This window comes from Salvelinus fontinalis, chromosome 36 (assembly GCF_029448725.1).
Source record: "Salvelinus fontinalis isolate EN_2023a chromosome 36, ASM2944872v1, whole genome shotgun sequence".
Taxonomy (NCBI): Eukaryota; Metazoa; Chordata; class Actinopteri; order Salmoniformes; family Salmonidae; genus Salvelinus; species Salvelinus fontinalis.
The window spans coordinates 14,298,378-14,317,604 of NC_074700.1; the positions used below are offsets into that span (position 1 = coordinate 14,298,378).

General features: G+C 46.3%; 1 protein-coding gene across 1 annotated transcript in view; it reads right to left on the reverse strand.

Annotated features, from left to right (window-relative positions):
- LOC129835243 (ephrin-B2-like) overlaps window positions 1-19,227 on the reverse strand; it is a 74,682-nt gene that overhangs the window by 1,072 nt on the left and 54,383 nt on the right. Inside the window, exons 3-5 of the mRNA XM_055900777.1 lie at window positions 12,438-12,530; window positions 7,306-7,377; window positions 1-3,799 (exon numbers count right to left, since the gene is read on the reverse strand). The exon at window positions 1-3,799 is cut by the window's left edge and continues 1,072 nt beyond it. Of these exons, the coding sequence (XP_055756752.1) occupies window positions 3,348-3,799; window positions 7,306-7,377; window positions 12,438-12,530 (617 nt within the window). The 3' untranslated portion in view covers window positions 1-3,347. The remainder of the gene's footprint in view (window positions 3,800-7,305; window positions 7,378-12,437; window positions 12,531-19,227) is intronic.

Consider the following 19,227-nt stretch of genomic DNA (forward strand, 5'->3'; position numbering starts at 1 on the left):
TGTGTCTGTGTGTGAGGCAAAGATGTAGTGGTGTTGAATGCAATCAGTATGTATTTGTCCTCAGTATGTGTGTAAAATCAGCGTATTCTTTTGTTTGTATGTATGTATGTATGTATGTATGTATGTATGTATGTGTGTGTGTGTGTGTGTGTGTGTGTGTGTGTGTGTGTGTGTGTGTGTGTGTGTGTGTGTGTGTGTGTGTGTGTGTGTGTGTGTGTGTGTGTGTGTGTGTATCTGACAGTGAAAGAGAATGTGAGAGGGATCAGTGTGTCTGCAGAGTGTCTATCATTATAATCAGCTTAAAGAGTGTGTGTCTGAAATATAAAGCTGTTGCGAGGTAAAAGGGGAGTATGTCTGTCTATCTGTCAGTGTGTGTGTGTGTGTGGGAGATTAAATCTCTCCTCCTTATTCCACAGTGAGGTGTCCCCCCTGAAATCCATTTCAGTTGCGTGTCCGTTCCTCTCCTCCCTCCTCCTAGGGTTCATCACTCCTTCGCAGCACTCCATTAAAGGAAAGACTCCTATCTCCGCCACAGTCATCGCTTCGCTCTCTCTATCCTTCCCAGGGATCCTTCTCTCATCTCTCAATTCAACTCCTATCCTCCTCTTCTTCTTCCATCTGTTCTTGCGTTCTTCTTCTTTCTTAGTGTGTAACTCCTTCTTCAGTTTTTTCTCTCTTTCTTTTAACAGAAGTTCTGTTTTCAGTCACTCTCTTTTCTCCCTAGACAGTGACTCCGGTTCACCTTCTTGCTTTTCATTTCATTTCTTTTGGAACCTTCCCTCATTTATTTTCCCCCTTGCTTTTTCTTGTGTGTTCAAAAACATTTGAAAAAAAAAAAAAAAGTTCATAGATGGTTTCTACCTCAACAACTTCCACAAACGAGGCCTAAACTTCAAAACTACAGCATATTACAAGAACTATAAAAATATACATAGGGGTGGGAGGCCCAGAGGGAGGTGGGGAGGGAGGAGGCGATGAGAGAGAGAGGGAGAGACCTCCGTTCGCCAGGAAAAGAAAAACAAAGGGATTAAATTAATTTACAACTCAAAGGGGAAGGAAATAAGGTCATGTTTCTAAACAATAAACCAGCGGATAAAAAATATCTAGCAGTAACAGAAGAAGTGGAGTTTTACAAGTGGAGGAATAAAAATGAAAAACAATAGAAAACAAGACGTCTAAAAATGACTTACTGGATATTCATATATATATATCATCTATAAGTGTTGATAGCGATAAAAAATCTCACTTTCTTCCTATATTCGCTCACTTTTTTGAGTTTTGGTTTTTAAGACAAGTCTAAAGAACAAACACACACGCACATTCTCTCGCACGTAGTGTATACACAGAGAAATACAGGCACACACACACACTGACACACAAAACACACACATACTCGCTGTACTAAAGCACACTAACTGCACACACACCTGTACGTGTAGCAGTGTCATAATTATTATCCTAGTCCCACATACACAAGCACACACATACACACGTTATTAAAATATACAAGAATCTGAATGTCACTAAGACTCAATTGGTCTGACCTCTGGCACCTGAGCCTGATCACGTGGCGAGAGAGTCAGAGGCCCCTGGTCCAATGAGAAACCATACACACACAAACAAACAAACTAACATTAGGGGACACAGTCTGTCTCAGCGGCCAGTCAAGGGCCAGTCAGGGGCCAGTCTCGATAGGTCTGATATAGCACAGCACTGGAGATACAGACAGAGTTCTCTGGTTGGATGGTAGTTGGACTGTAGGTTTTCTAGGGTCCGAGTCCCATAAGGCCATGCTGTGGCGTTACTAGTGTGTGTTCTCTCACACCTGCTTGGTGTGTGTTCTCTCACACTTGTCCTCATGGTGTATAGGGCGGGAATCTTCTCTTCAGCTCTGGATGGGGGGTTTCGATTCGCTGTGAGAAAGAAAGGGGGCGTAGCCAAGAGTACTTGTCATTGCTGTCCTCTTTAAAGGGCCCGGTGGGGGCCAGTAGGGGGGTTATATACCAAACCTTCACTTCGCTTAGTGACACAGTTGAGTGAAGAGTGGTGGGCATGAAGGATGGCCTCTTTAGTAAGCTAGACACACACACCTGTGGCTGGGGTTCGATAGGGCAGTTCTTATGCTGTATAGTGCCCTAAAGATCTGGTTTTGGAGTAAGTCATTGAGGGACTGTTGTAAGTAGGTTGTAGGTGGTACTGTACTGTATAGAACAGGGTATATTGTAGGTAGGTTGTAGGTGGTACTGTACTGTATAGAACAGGGTATATTGTAGGTAGGTTGTAGGTGGTACTGTACTGTATAGAACAGGGCATATTGTAGGTAGGTTGTAGGTGGTACTGTACTGTATAGAACAGGGTATATTGTACGTAGGTTGTAGGTGGTACTGTACTGTATAGAACAGGGTATATTGTACGTAGGTTGTAGGTGGTACTGTACTGTATAGAACAGGGCATATTGTAGGTAGGTTGTAGGTGGTACTGTACTGTATAGAACAGGGTATATTGTAGGTAGGTTGTAGGTGGTACTGTACTGTATAGAACAGGGTATATTGTAGGTAGGTTGTAGGTGGTACTGTACTGTATAGAACAGGGTATATTGTAGGTAGGTTGTAGGTGGTACTGTACTGTATAGAACAGGGTATATTGTAGGTAGGTTGTAGGTGGTACTGTACTCTATAGAACAGGGTATATTGTAGGTAGGTTGTAGGTGGTACTGTACTGTATAGAACAGGGTATATTGTAGGTAGGTTGTAGGTGGTTCTGTACTGTATAGAACAGGGTATATTGTAGGTAGGTTGTAGGTGGTACTGTACTGTATAGAACAGGGTATATTGTAGGTAGGTTGTAGGTGGTACTGTACTGTATAGAACAGGGTATATTGTAGGTAGGTTGTAGGTGGTACTGTACTGTATAGAACAGGGTATATTGTAGGTAGGTTGTAGGTGGTACTGTACTGTATAGAACAGGGCATATTGTAGGTAGGTTGTAGGTGGTACTGTACTGTATAGAACAGGGCATATTGTAGGTAGGTTGTAGGTGGTACTGTACTGTACTGTATAGAACAGGGCATATTGTAGCTAGGTTGTAGGTGGTACTGTACTGTATAGAACAGGGTATATTGTAGGTAGGTTGTAGGTGGTACTGTACTGTATAGAACAGGGTATATTGTAGGTAGGTTGTAGGTGGTACTGTACTGAATAGAACAGGGTATATTGTAGGTAGGTTGTAGGTGGTACTGTACTGTATAGAACAGGGTATATTGTAGGTAGGTTGTAGGTGGTACTGTACTGAATAGAACAGGGAAGGGTGGTAGTTGGTGGTACTGTAGGTTGTCATGGTGACGACCTTCATACTTTGTAGTAGATGTTGGCTGGGCTCTGGGGGGGCATCTCCTGGACGATGTAGACGGGGTGGCCGTAGTCCCCGCTCACCTTCTCGTAGTGAGGGCAGTACGCCGAGTCCGAAGTCCGCAGGGGGATGATGATGTCACTGGGTTCTGAGCCGTTGTTATTCCCGCTCCCGTGGCCGCCCCCGTGCCCACCGCCGTGCCTCTTGGGGCTGGTGAGGGAGGACAGCGACAGGGGTGGGTGGTGAGACTCCGAGTGCTTGGCGTGTCGCCGCCGGTAACACACCACGCAGATCACTGCGGTGACCAGGAGGAGAAAGGCGGAGCCTCCTGCGGCGCCGGCGATGACAGCCACGTTGGAGGGGGGAAGGGGTCCGTTCTCACCACCCGTGCCTCCCGAACCACCGCCGTCACCGCTAGGAATCCTGGGATGAGTGGTGTTACCAGCACCACCTGTAAAATGACACAATAAATGTTTACTTTAAAAGGATACTTTGGGATTTTGGCAATGAGGTAATTTATCTATTTACCCAGAGTCAGATGAACTCGTGGATAACATTTTTATCTATGTATGCAGTTTGAAGGTAGCAGATCATTTGCCCTCATTGCCAAAATCCCCAAATATCCCTTTCTATTTCACTAACCTTTTACATTTCATATGTTCAGTGTTGGTGGTAGGGATAAATATTTTTCAGAAAATCAGCCAAGTTGCAATGCTGGTTTAATTCATATTTATCCCGAGAAATACCGCAAAAATTAGAAGTGGCCATTTAAAGCATTGAAAACCAAGTCACTAAGCCAGGGTTCTCCCCACATCTATATATCTCATATATTTGGCAAAATCTAGTTGATGATTATACAGACAGCAGATCAGCTCATGAATAACGGGGAGATGAAGAGTGGACATAGTTTAAATATTAAGGAATCTTAACGGGAACCAACACTATTTTAAAAATATCCATATCTACTCCCGCGTGACGCAGCAGTCTAAGGCACTGCATCTCAGTGTTAGAGGTGTTACTACAGACACCCTGGTTCGAATCCAGGGCTGTATCACAACCGGCCGTGATTGGGCGGCACAGAATTTGCCCAGTGTCATCCAGGTTTGGCTGGTGTAGGCTGTCATTGTAAGTAAAATTTTGCTCTTAAGTGACTTACCTAGCTAAATAACGGTAATACTAGCCTACTGTTTGTTGACCACACATTCTCTACCGAAGCTCTCATAAGGGCAGAGAAGTGGGGGAAATGTTATAGCGGAGAGACGTGTTTTGATAATGCAACCTATTAATTACAGAATAAAGTTAGGAATTTTCATGCGACAGTAGTCAGCATTTTGGGTTTCGGTGGGATTGGGACTGGATAAGAAAATTGCCTCTAGAACAGGAGAAGATAGAATTTTCCCTCATGCCTTTCTGAATTGTTAACAGACAGCCTATCTAGTGAATTGTGCATAGGTCTATAAATGTGTGACTGTCTGAAGAGTCACAATGACAGCTCAAAGAGGCATGCGTTATTTAATAGACTATTCTGTAAAGGTTTCCTGTGGGGTTTATTGACTGCATTCGGGTCGCGTGTGCAGTCGGGAGTGTCAATTACACATGTGCTTTGAATTAATGGCAACTTTGTGTGAAGTATATACGCCAGGATAAAGGCTTCTACGTGACAACCTGTTTGGATAATGTGCTATTTAATTCTTTGCTCATTTGCTGCTGCGTTATTGTGACATTGTGTAAAATGTCCTTTCCAGGGTCTTGTCATTGAATGTTTGTGTATCCCGGGATCCCGGTTACCCATGTTAATCCCTAGTTGGGGGTAACGTGTTTCAAAACTAATGCAGTACAGTAATTAAATTACGTTTGTGAATAACGAAAAGAAAGTCCAACATCCTAATATTTTGTTCTGTAAACTCTTTATCTACTATAACTCAGGGGTGGAACCAACGTTTTGGCATGCCGTGCCTTTTCAGGGTGTAACCTCTCACATGTACATACTACGCGCCAATAAATAGTTTACACCACAGCAAGGTGACTAACAGTCTCCTGTCAGTTATAGTGGCACGAACACGAAAGGCTATACCAGGAGGAATGCAGCAAAAATGCAGCCAATGTGACCGTGACCATATGTGGTCTGTCTATCCACATGAATAAGTGGATGGCATTGGATATAAGAGTGTTTGGAATGTTCCTCTGTGCCTGTGGAGAGGCCTACTGAGAGGCTGGCTCTGGCTTGAAGCCACAGCAGCCTACAGTGTGTGGATCAAGGTAGCGCTACATCCCTTAAGCCTGGCAACACTGTTTACGTAGCATTAGCGCTATCCACATAAAGGAGCCCGAATGGTTGGGTGGTTGATGCGGTGTCCCAAATGGCACCCTATTCCCTATGTAGTGCACTACTTTCGACCAGGGCCCATAGGGCATTGTGCAGGACTATGGTCAACAGTAGTGGGGTAATCTGGGTCTCTATAGCTTGAGACCACACGGTGAAGCTGCCTGGTTGGAACCTGGTCCCAACCGCACGGTCCGACCGCATGTACGGTTACGGCCCAGCAGGTGTCTGGTGGGTTTGGGACCCCCTGTGAGGAGTGGTCGTGTTGCCCGTGCGAACGTCGGTGCTGGTAGCGTTTAGGGTGGTAATGCGAAGCGCGGCAGTGGGATTGGGTTATCATTATTCTTGGCACATTCCCCACTCATTTTCTCTCTCTCCCCTCCCTTCTCTCGTCTCGTCTTCCCCTCACTCTGTGGCTCTCCCTCTCTCTGGGTCATTGTGGACATAATAACATCCCCCCCTCGGCTCGCCCTTTCATCACCCCCTATTGCGAGCTCCCCTACCGCGTACACAGGACTAACTGACTGACTGACAGAGAGGCAAAACGCTAATACTAGTCGCCAATTCCACTCTCCTCCTCTCGCTTTCTTCCCTCCCTCCCCCTCTCGTTCCCTCCATCCCTCCATTACCCAAACATCTCTCTCCATTACCTCCTACTCCTTTCACCAGCTCTCTCTATTATCCTCATATTCCCTCGTTCTCCCTCCCCCTCTCTCCCCACTCTCTGTCTCTTTCCTATTCAACAGTACAGCCATCTAGTGTCCCTCTATCTCCCTTCTCTCCCCTTTTCAGTGTTTATCCTCTTTCTCTTTCAACAGCTAAAGCCATCTTCTTCCCTTCTCACTCCCCCTTTCTGTCTTCCGTGCTTTCTCCATTACTCTCATCAGTTCTCTCATTTACACTTCACACTAGAGAAAGGGCCTGCGAGGCAGCATCCCAAATTGCACCCTATTCCCTACATAGTGCACTACCTTTGATTAAAGCACTGTGGGCCCTGGTCAAAAGTAGTGCACTGTATAGGGACTAGGGTTTGGTTTGGGACACAGGTTATGTGTCTGGGACAGAACAACCCAGCACACAAAGAACAGGTCAACAAGCTCCCTGCCATGAGACAACATCCCGCTCCTCTCCTCGGCTGTCCTTTCATCTTCCTCTTCTCTCCTCAAGCATCAGCTACCCTCCTCTCCTCTCCTCTCCTCTATCTCCCTCTCCTCTCTCTCTCTGCTCAGATTTATAATTTTCCTCTCCTCTCTTCTCTCCGCGGACCAACAGAAACCAGGCCGCCCAAACTAACGACCATAATAACTCTTTCAAATTGCGCCCCCGGTCTCCCCCTCCTCCCCCCTCTCCGGGTAGCTATTAGTGCTGTCGTTCCTCGCCTGCGCCACTTAGCTCTGAGGGAAGGAGAGGAAAGGAGCGGATGGACAGAGAGAGGGATGAGAGCGATGGAGGGATGGAATTAATAGAGACCCCACAGATGTTGCTGGCTCGTATTCTCCATCTGTCGTTTTTTTACCGTTCCTCATTCTCTGTCGCTTCCTTCCTTTCTCGACTCACTCGCTTTTTTGTTTTTTTTGGTTGAAGTTTTTCCTCATGATCGTGTAAGTGTGTAAGCTCTTCCACACCCCTCTTACCTGTATTTCTGGTGTTGGTACGGCCCGCGTTTTGGTCTGGTTTGGCAGGTTTCGGGGGCAGTCCATAGGGGTCTAGCGGAAAGAAACAGGGGTATACCCCGGTCAAGATAACACAACCTCAAAACAGGTACACCAATAATAAGATCTGGCGCTAATGCAACGCCTCTGGGGCCCATTAAATGAAACTAAATATTGATCGTCCTCCAACGTCATTTTCCAAAAGAGCTATCCAACAAGATTAAAATAGGATACTTAAAGAGTTTCCATTTGTAAAATGACCACAATGAATATAAAACTGTAATAAAAGCCCATCATCTCCAATTACCACACCACCCCATCTGTCAGACAGGGAACAGCCCCACTGAAGTGCTAGGCTGCGTCCCTATGGGCTCTGGTCAACACTAGTGCACTATAAAGGGAATAGGGTGCCATTTAGGACACTTAATATCCTCTACCCATGGCTATGACAGAGTCCCATATAGATTTACTGAGGGGGACATAATAAACGTCCCTATTGTGCTGAGTACACAGAGAGACTGCACAATGTACAGACACACACGCGGACACACAGTCTATGTGCAGAGCTATAATTCTACACTAACTGACATTTACGGAGGTCCATACACAGTGGCAGGTATTATTGGTCGACGGGCCCTCTGATGAAAGACAGCCAATCAGAACTTGGCATGAGGGGAGTTTGAATCAATATGACTGCTGGGGCTGCTGAGGGTGGACTCTAGTGTGTGTGTAGGAAAGAAGAGAGAGAGAGACTGTGTGTGTGTGTGTGTGTGTGTGTGTGTGTGTGTGTGTGTGTGTGTGTGTGTGTGTGTGTGTGTGTGTGTGTGTGTGTGTGTGTGTGTGTGTGTGTGTGTGTGTGTGTGTGTGTGTGTGTGTGTGTGTGTGACGACGAACAGAGCAGACATGACCTTTCAGACACACAACATATAACACAGAGAGAAGAGGAAGAGAAGGAGAGAGCGGGGGAGAGAGAGGGAGCGGTAGAGAGAGGAGAGAGAGAGGAGTGAGAGAGAGAGAGAGGAGAGATATAGAGATGTGGAGAGAGAGAAGGAGAGACGAGAGAGGGAGAGAGAGAGGAGAGGGGGAGAGAAGGAGAGAGGAAAAGAGGGGAGAGAGAGGAGAGATGGGGTGAGGAGGAGAGAAAGGAGTGGCGACAGAGAGAGAGAGAGAAAGAGAGAGAGGGGGCAAGGAGGATGGAAGACAGAGAGCGTTGGGGAGGGGGGGTATTGAGGGAGAGAGTGGGGAGTGGGGAGTGGAAGGAGCAAGGAAGATGGGTGGGGAGGGAGGGAGAGCTTGAGTGAAAGAAAGAAAGAAAAAGGGAGGGGGAGAAAGGGAGAGCAAGGGGAGAACAAGAAAGGTGAAAGAGAGTCAATGATGCCGATTTTCATTGAACCAGCAATGAAAGAAAGAGAGAGCGAGAGAAGGAAATAAAATAGATATAAAGGGAGTGCTATGCATCTCCTCTGGGTGGGCTGTGTGTGGAGAATGATGGAGAGATAGAGACAGCAGCAGCACTTCCCTCTCAGGATGAGAGCTTCCACAATACGCACAACAACACAGAGAGCAGATAACACTGTTGGGGAAATGTGTGGGAGAGAGGAGGGAGAGGATTATATTATGAGGAGTGTGTGTGTGTGTGTGTGTGTGTGTGTGTGTGTGTGTGTGTGTGTGTGTGTGTGTGTGTGTGTGTGTGTGTGTGTGTGTGTGTGTGTGTGTGTGTGTGTGTGTGTGTGTGTGTGTGTGTGTGTGTGTGTGTGTGTGTGTGTGTGTGTGCGCGCGCGCGCATGTGGACGGGTGTACGTATGCATGTGGGGTGGGGTAGAGGAACAGGGGATGAATGGGTGGGGTGTTCAATGAGAATGCCTATGTGGGTAAAAATGTATTATTTGTGTACGTATTAGTGATGAGCGATGAACCGAAATGTGGATTATTTATCAGTTTTTAAACTAATTGACGTTGGTTCAATTATTTGAATTCCATTTTGTTTTTCTGTGAGCTCAATACGGTCATTGCACAGATCCAGCCTGAATTGTTCGATGTAGTAGGGAGTTGTAGTTTCCAACAGGCCAATATTCTACACAGTTTAGCACATAAAATGAAGGTAATTAACTACAATGACCACAATCCATTGCGCATCAACTTGTCCGGTCTGTGTTTTTTTTATACGCCTGCTACAGAAGAGTCAAGCTGTTGCTTTGTGAGGCATCTCTAACTGAAAATACATGATCTAAGTATGATAGTTGGTATTCAGCAGTCATAAAAGTATGCCTTCTTTACTTTGAAGAACTACTCAAATAGTGATTTTGTCAGACAGCACAGGCAGCAGCTCTACAGAGACGATGACTTGGAATGAAATAATAAAGTCATCAATAAAACAAATGTAATATACACAACAACTGAAGTATTTTATTAAAGTGAATAAATGATAGTTAATAAGTGATCAGCAGTAAAGGACAGTCACTACAATCATGGGACTTTTATTCATTGTTTTATTCTGTGCTGTTACAGCCTTCAACCCAAATAATCTAAACCGTGAACATTTTTGAATAATCGAACCGACACAGAAAAACCTCAAAAAGCACAAATCGCTCAGCTCTAGTGTGTGTATGTGTGTGTAAAATTCTACTGACCGCTGTATGTGTTTGTGTGTTTACAACCAAGTATGAAAATATGTGTATCTAAGAGAAAGTATGACTAACATCTAAAACACTCCGTCCCCCAAGGGCCCTCGCAGCAGAGTCATTAGCAGGGCCAAGAGAGACCCTTTCCTCTCCATGGTACATATACAGAGCCAGGAGCTGCACCAGTGGTGATGATACCCAGAAAGAGCAGCCAGGTCACCAGTGGTGTTGATACCCAGAAAGAGCAGCCAGGTCACCAGTGGTGTTGATACCCAGAAAGAGCAGCCAGATCACCAGTGGTGTTGATACCCAGAAAGAGCAGCCTACTCGCTACCCTGGAAGCAGCCAGGTCACCAGTGGTGTTGACAACCAGAAAGAGCAGCCTACTCCCTACCCTGGAAGCAGCCAGGTCACCAGTGGTGTTGATACCCAGACAGAGCAGCCTACTCCCTACCCTGGAAGCAGCCAGGTCACCAGTGGTGTTGACACCCAGAAAGAGCAGCCAGGTCACCAGTGGTGTTGATACCCAGAAAGAGCAGCCAGGTCACCAGTGGTGTTGATACCCAGAAAGAGCAGCCAGGTCACCAGTGGTGTTGACAACCAGAAAGAGCAGCCTACTCCCTACCCTGGAAGCAGCCAGGTCACCAGTGGTGATGATACCCAGACAGAGCAGCCAGGTCACCAGTGGTGATGATACCCAGAAAGAGCAGCCTACTCCCTACCCTGGAAGCAGCCAGGTCACCAGGGGTGTTGATACCCAGAAAGAGCAGCCAGGTCACCAGTGGTGTTGACAACCAGAAAGAGCAGCCTACTCCCTACCCTGGAAGCAGCCAGGTCACCAGTGGTGTTGACACCCAGAAAGAGCAGCCTACTCCCTACCCTGGAAGCAGCCAGGTCACCAGTGGTGTTGATACCCAGACAGAGCAGCCTACTCCCTACCCTGGAAGCAGCCAGGTCACCAGTGGTGTTGACACCCAGAAAGAGCAGCCTACTCCCTACCCTGGAAGCAGCCAGGTCACCGGTGGTGTTGACACACAGAAAGAGCAGCCTACTCCCTACCCTGGAAGCAGCCAGGTCACCAGTGGTGATGATACCCAGACAGAGCAGCCAGGTCACCAGTGGTGTTGATACCCAGAAAGAGCAGCCTACTCCCTACCCTGGAAGCAGCCAGGTCACCAGTGGTGATGATCCCCAGAAAGAGCAGCCAGGTCACCAGTGGTGTTGATACCCAGAAAGCAGCCAGGTCACCAGTGGTGTTGATACCCAGAAAGAGCAGCCTACTCCCTACCCTGGAAGCAGCCAGGTCACCAGTGGTGTTGATACCCAGAAAGAGCAGCCTGCTCCCTACCCTGGAAGCAGCCAGGTCACCAGTGGTGTTGACACCCAGAAAGAGCAGCCTACTCCCTACCCTGGAAGCAGCCAGGTCACCAGTGGTGATGATACCCAGAAAGAGCAGCCTACTCCCTACCCTGGAAGCAGCCAGGTCACCAGTGGTGTTGACACCCAGAAAGAGCAGCCTACTCCCTACCCTGGAAGCAGCCAGGTCACCAGTGGTGTTGACACCCAGAAAGAGCAGCCAGGTCACCAGTGGTGTTGATACCCAGAAAGAGCAGCCAGGTCACCAGTGGTGTTGATACCCAGAAAGAGCAGCCTACTCCCTACCCTGGAAGCAGCCAGGTCACCAGTGGTGTTGATACCCAGAAAGAGCAGCCTACTCCCTACCCTGGAAGCAGCCAGGTCACCAGTGATGTTGATACCCAGACAGAGCAGCCTACTCCCTACCCTGGAAGCAGCCAGGTCACCAGTGGTGTTGACAACCAGAAAGAGCAGCCTACTCCCTACCCTGGAAGCAGCCAGGTCACCAGTGGTGTTGACAACCAGAAAGAGCAGCCTACTCCCTACCCTGGAAGCAGCCAGGTCACCAGTGGTGTTGATACCCAGACAGAGCAGCCTACTCCCTACCCTGGAAGCAGCCAGGTCACCAGTAATACAAGTCAGTATTCAACGTCCATCCAGGTCTGGGGAAATCGGGAGATGACGTGGACACCGGCCACTAGGAGCAGTAATGAGCGCTGTTACCTTCAAGTAGGTTTACGCATCTGCCACTGAAGGTTGCATGTTCGAATCCAGTGATAGAAAGTCGTTTTTGAGATGTTTGTTTTAAGCCTATCCTAAGCTTTAACCCTAACCTTATCCATTTGGTGTTAATGTCTGCACTTAACCTTAAACACTTTGAAATTAGACGTTTGAGAAACATCATTCTGACGTGAGACTGTGAGAACTAGTTGGTGTGAGTGTGCATAGAGAGCCAGTATCAGAGAGAATAGTGGTGTTCAGTGTGTTAGTGAGTGAAGTCAACAGGCCTCATTAGAGCTGTGTGATCCTGGCTGCTCCTCTCCTCCAGCTCTCTGCCTCTAATCAACACTAATACACTCCGAGGAGAATATAGTAGTCGGTGTGTGTTTTTCACTGCTTGTGTGTGTCAGTACTCACTCTGTCCCACTTTAAGGACCACCTTCATGCCCTGCGTGGCACACACTCCTCCCCTCATACTCTCCAGACCCTGGCGCGTCCCATCTGACGTGGCTGGAGGGGGAAGAACATAGAACACATTAGGAGGATTGTCACACGCACACACACACACACACACACACACACAAACAAATGCATGTACGCATGCACTTATGCACACACATACAATACCCCTCCCTCCACTCTTCCTTTCACAATGCCTCCCATTCATACAGCCAAACCATTCTACCCGACCAAAACATGAGTGACATTTGCAGGCATAGTGATTAAACTCACACAGAAGCCGTGAAATGTCACAGTCCTACAAGATGGGAGGCTTTTAATAGGTGCTAAGGTCTCGGCCCAGAGGATCTCATTTAACAGCCTACTGACTGAGCTCTGTGGACTCAGTCCCTAATACAAACTAATTAACTTCAATAAACTGCCCTGATATAGAAGTATACTATTTAGACTGGACTAACACACTGGAGGACAGAGAGATGGGCTTGTAGCTCCAGACTAGATGATGATGATGATGATGATGTGTATTATTCTTATGATGAAGGGACGATAATCAAAGTTTATGATTCGTGATATAAAATGGATAAATGGACATCTGCAATAAGTAATGGAACAGTATGTACAGCAGTATGGTCATTTAGCAGATGATTTTATCCAAAGCAATTTATTGTGTTAAGTAAACATTTTGGTGTCTGAACCCACAGCCCTGGTGTTGTCATCACCGCGCTTTTATCCAAGTTAGCCAGTAGAACCACCAAACAGGCTCTGCTCCTTAGAGAACTGTTCAGGCCGGGAGAGGAGTGGGTAAGGGAGGTGAGAAGATGGGAGAGTGCAGGTGGGGAGGAACAGAGAGGATAAATAGTGGCACAACTCGGTACAAACTAATGTAATCCATAGGCTGAGTCTAAACTCATTTACTGAGAGAAGAAAGAGGTGAGTCATGAAGAGAAATGATGAGATCAAATTCAAATTTTTTATGTTTTAATTATCATTATTATTACTTTTATTTAATTTTTTTATTGGTCACATACACGTGTTTATCAGATGTTATTGTGGGTGTAGCGAAATGCCTGTGCATACCCTTCCCTTCTCTTCCTCTCCTCTCTCTTTCTACCTCTCGCCTCCCTCTCTTTCGGTTCAAGCCTCAAGGGCAGACCTTTGCTTTCCTCCCTAAAGAAATACATCCCTCCCTCCATTTTTGTCTCTCTTTGGCTTGAGGCTACAGACTAAGGTGTTGGATGGAGAGGAGAGAAGGGAGCGAGAGAGAGCCAGAGAGAGGTGTGAAAGAAGAGAGCCTTACGCATCACACCTCTCCATCCCTCCGTCTCTCCTGCCAGCCTGTGTGTGTTGGGAAGTGTAAAAGGAGGAGACGAGAGAGAGAGAGAGAGAGAGAGAGATCAGCAGAGGGCAAGGACATCAAGATGGAGGGATGGATAGGAGAGCGAAGAGAACGGTGGAGAGATGCTTGAGACGATGAGGGGGAGAAAGGAGAGACCGGCTGAACGGGAGGAGAGGAGAAACACCAAATGGAGGGGAGAGAAAGGGGCACAGATGGAGGTAAAAAAGGACTGAAAGGCTGGAAAAGGATTGAGGGGAAGAGAAGAAGAGAAATGATCGCTTTGGGGAGTTTAACGAAGAAGACACTGAGATCATAAGAGCAAGGGAAGGCAGAGAGAGGGAGGAGAGAGACACTGATCGTTTATGACAAGCTGTTGCTGACATGACTGAGGCAGTAGACTATGAGAAGTGATAGACGTAGCGTGAGAGAGAGGAAGAGAGAGGGAGGAGAAAAGAGATGACTTTAAGCTGTTGTCACTTATGGTAATGGTTCAAAAGAACACAAAGAAAAGAGAAAGATAAAAGAGAGGGATTATGAAAGTAGCGGTAGCATGCTCTTTAGTCTTAACCACGTCACTTTGGAACAGAGAAAAAGAGAGAGAACGAGAAAAGCAGGAATGTGACGATGCGGTTTGGGGGTGCAGGAGTGGACACAGAGTAACTTGGGATGAGCTGAGAGGGGAGAGAGAACAAGAATGGAATGGAGAGATAGGGAGGGAGCGAGGGAGGGAGGGAGGGAAAAAAAGAGGGAGGGAAAAAAAGAGGGAGGGAACGAGGGAGAAAGGGAGGGAGGGAGAGAGGGAGGGAAAGAAGGAGGGAGCGACGGATGAGTAATTGAGACAATGATCAGCAGTGATGGGGATTTGTAGAGCACTCGAGGACGCCACCCTCTTCCTCCGACGAAAAATAGAGGGGAGGGAAAGAGGACCAAGTTGAAAAACTGAATTAATGAAATAATACCACAGTCAACCTCAATCAGCCAGCACAGTCTGTGCCAGAGTAGAGGTTTAGACAAGTGTGCATCGTGAGTGGGTGTGTGTGTGTGTGTGTGTGTGTGTGTGTGTGTGTGTGTGTGTGTGTGTGTGTGTGTGTGTGTGTGTGTGTGTGTGTGTGTGTGTGTGTGTGTGTGTGTGTGTGTGTGTGTGTGTGTGTGTGTGTGTGTGTGTGTGTGTGTGTGTGTGTGTGTGTGTGTGTGCAGCCTGTCTGCCTGTGTGTGTCTGCTTCTGTATGTGTGTCCAAGTCTTTCTCCGACCAGACCAGACCAGTTCCAGATATAGTATAACAGGTATAGCCTGCGTGCCAAATGGCACCCTACTCCATCTATAATGCACTACTTTTGATGCAGCCATTACGTCTGAATACAGTCTGATACAGTCTGAATACTGTCTAATATAGTCTAATATAGTCTGATACAGTTTGAATACAGTCTGATACAGTCTGAATACTGTCTAATACAGTCTAATACAGTTTGAATACAGTCTGATACAGTTTGAATACAGTCTGAATACAGTCTAATAGTATAATACAGTCTGATACAGTCTGAATACAGTCTAATAGTCTAATACAGTGTAATATAGTCTGAATACACTCTGAATACAGTCTAATAGTCTAATACAGTGTAATACCGTCTGAATACAGTCTAATAGTCGAATACAGTCTGAATACAGTCAGAATACAGTCTGAATACAGTCTAATAGTCTAATACAGTCTGAATACAGTCTGAATACAGTCTGAATACAGTCTAATAGTCGAATACAGTGTAAAACAGTCTGAATACAGTCTAATAGGCTAATACAGTGTAATACAGTCTAATACAGTCTGAATACAGTCTAATAGTCTAATACAGTGTAATACAGTCTGAATAGTAAAATGACGGAATATATAAATGTTGGGAGGAGCAATGTCGGAGTGGCATTGACTAAAATACAGTAGAATACAGTACACATTGCAAGTTGTCAGATAGCAGACAGATTAAAGTTAAAGATAACCAGAAGGCCGAGGCACAGAGCGAAAGAGCAGATTAAATGACAAAAAGAAGAAGACAAACAAACAAAGTGAGGGTACAAAGAGAAGGGATCTGAGCCAAAATGAGCGTGCTGCCAACGTGTGGATGGTTGTGTGTGTATCTCTCCCACTCGCCACTGGTGTTTGTGACGGCGTATGTGTGACGCGCCGTTGTTGTATAGAGTAATGAACGTGATATGACACTCACACATACACACACATGACAATGTGAGTGGGTGTATGGTTCCTGAGACACACATTAAGTAAGGAGCGATGGTGTGTGTGTGTGTGTGTGTGTGTGTGTGTGTGTGTGTGTGTGTGTGTGTGTGTGTGTGTGTGTGTGTGTGTGTGTGTGTGTGTGTGTGCGTGTGCGTGTGCGTGTGTGTGTGTGTGTGTGTGTAAATATATGTGTGTGTGTGTGTGTGTGACAGGCTTCAATCTGTATAAATAAACGTGAAACCATTGGTATCTCTTAGTTCCAGTTGTTTTGTCTCCGGAGTATGTTATAACAAAGCTTGTCTCATACACATGCTGAGGAAGGCGCGCTCGCTGTGTGTGTGTGTGTGTGTGTGTGTGTGTGTGTGTGTGTGTGTGTGTGTGTGTGTGTGTGTGTGTGTGTGTGTGTGTGTGTGTGTGTGTGTGTGTGTGTGTGTGTGTGTGTGTATTCACACATAGTGTCCTAAGAATAATTAAATCAACAAAAGTACATTACTATACAGTGGGTGATTGCTGGACCTATTTTCTTGGATAAGAACGGTGTTTATCTGTCAAAAGACCGGGGCGGAGAGAATTTACAGTCAGTTCCTGTACTTATTTGTAGGTCTCCTGCTCCACTGGGTTATGGTTAATCTACATGTCAGAGAAATGATGAAGCTCTAACTATATCTCCCCTCCCTGGACACACACACACACACACCCCCCCTTGAGAAGGACTTATGCTAGAGATGCACATTGTCTCTTCTTGCCAACTCTTTCAAATCTAGGATCATACTTCATATTTCCTGTAACTCTAGAACCCTTTATAACTCACATGGAACACTTTTAGAACCTCTGTGTGACGCATTAACGAAGGCATCACAACCCTTTCCCTGACAGCTGACCTCAACGCACTAAGCTGTGTAGTCGAAGAGAAAGGCCTTCTCGTGTACGGCATGTGTTTTCACCCTGAAAAAGCATTCTTTTGATCCACAACCCTAAGCCAAGATCTAGCTGTGACACTCTTTCTCTGCATGCATTCCGCCAAGCTGGAAATATAGAAATACACAAGGAAGATTAGTTCCAACATGGAATGAGGTTTTCCTAAGCTGTTTTCGATGGAGAAAATTGAGAAAACTCATTTTCCCATTGTAACTAACACTGGAAGGTTGTTTACAGGGTTGCAGTACCACAGTGTGTGTGTGCGTGTGTGTGTGTGTGTGTGTGTGTGTGTGTGTGTGTGTGTGTGTGTGTGTGTGTGTGTGTGTGTGTGTGTGTGTGTGTGTGTGTGTGTGTGTGTGTGTGTGTGTGTGTGTGTGTGTGTGTGTGTGTGTGTGTGTGTGTGTGTCTGTGTGTGTGTGTGTCTGTGTGTCTGTGTGTCTGTGTGTCTGTGTGTGTGTGCGTGTCAATGTTTAAGGTGTGTGTTGATTCTTCTGTCCTTGTGGGGACCTAAAATCCCCATAAGGATAGTAAAACAAGGAAAATTCTCCATCGTTCCCACGTCCCCATGAGGACAAAGGCTATTTTAGCCTTGTTTAGGTTTAGGGTTAAGGTTTATGGAAAATATAATTTTGATTGGAAATTAATTTTAGGTCCCCACGAGAATAAAATAACAAAACGATTGCATGTATTTATAACAGGTCATAGTGTGCAGAGTAATGGTGACAGGTTAAAGATCACACGCTGAACACACACACACACACACACACACACACACACACACACACACACACACACTGAGACACACACACTGAGACACACACACATGTGCATATACATATGCACTCACACACCACATACAGACACATAGGTAATGGTATCTCCCAAAGTCTCCTATCTCTACTATTACTAGCCAAACAGACAGAAACACACGCACAGACATGGACACACACCCACCCACACTCCTTTGTGTCAGGGGGAATGATCTCGGTATCTCTGCTTGCCTTGCGTGCGGTTGATCTCCCCTCTGTGCTCAATGACATTCTAATTCTCAGCAGTTATTCACCTTTCATCTATCGGACATCATTACCGTCACCCCAATCCCCCCCAACCCTCTCACCTCTCCCTCTTTTCTCCCTGTGTCTCCCCCCTCCCTCTCTACGTCTCTGTCCTGGGGGGTGGGATGCGTGGAATCCCATCCTATTAACCTTAAACATTGACACGCACACACACACAGACACACACAGACACACACACACACAGACACACACACACACAGACACACACAGACACACACACACACACACACACACACACACACACACACACACACACACACACACCGAGCATCGAGTCTTCAGGGCCACAGGGTCCTCCCAGTGAGGAGGGCTTGTCACTGTCAGGTCGCTCAAGATCCACTGCAAAAGTCGACGTCCGTCCAGGTAAGCAGGACGTCGGCAGATTACTTAAAAGCCGGCCACTAAGGACAACCAGGAGAGCTACTACCATTAAGTAGGCTTGGGGTAAACCGCGAACAACGGCGGCCACCCTATCCCAAACCTTAACCCGTAACTTAACAATTCAGAATGAATGCCTAAACTTAACCTTCGAAATGTGATGTTTATGGACAAACGTCAGAGTCCGCAGTGAGACTGTGAGAGCTTGTTGGATGTCAAGCACACACCTGATCTTTGCCACACACACACACACACACACACACACACACACACACACACACACACACACACACACACACACACACACACACACACACACACACACACACACACACACACACACACAAAGAGACCTGATAGTATCTCAATGTAATCAAGGTAGTAAATTATTATTATTTTCATTCACAATTTATTTTGTGGCTTAGCTGTGGTCAATTTGCAGTGTACAAATGATTATAATTATGTTCTGGCCCCCTGACCATCCACTCTGATAGAAATCATCCGGTGGCTGAATCTAGCTGCCTACCCCTGCTCTACAGTATAGTGATGTGTTTATCATCCATTAGGCTGACTGACAGTGTGGGGAGATAGAAAGGAAATTGTAATGCTAATACTAATTATAGTTACGCCAGATGCGACTATTGTATGCTTTGGTTGAAGCTCCATCATACACTGAGTGTACAAAACTTTAACAACACCTGTTCATTCCATGACATGCTGACCAGGTGAATCCAGGTGAAAGCTATGATCCCTTATGGCACATGTTAAATCCACTTCAATCAGCATAGATGAAGAGGAGGAGACAGGTACCCCTTTCC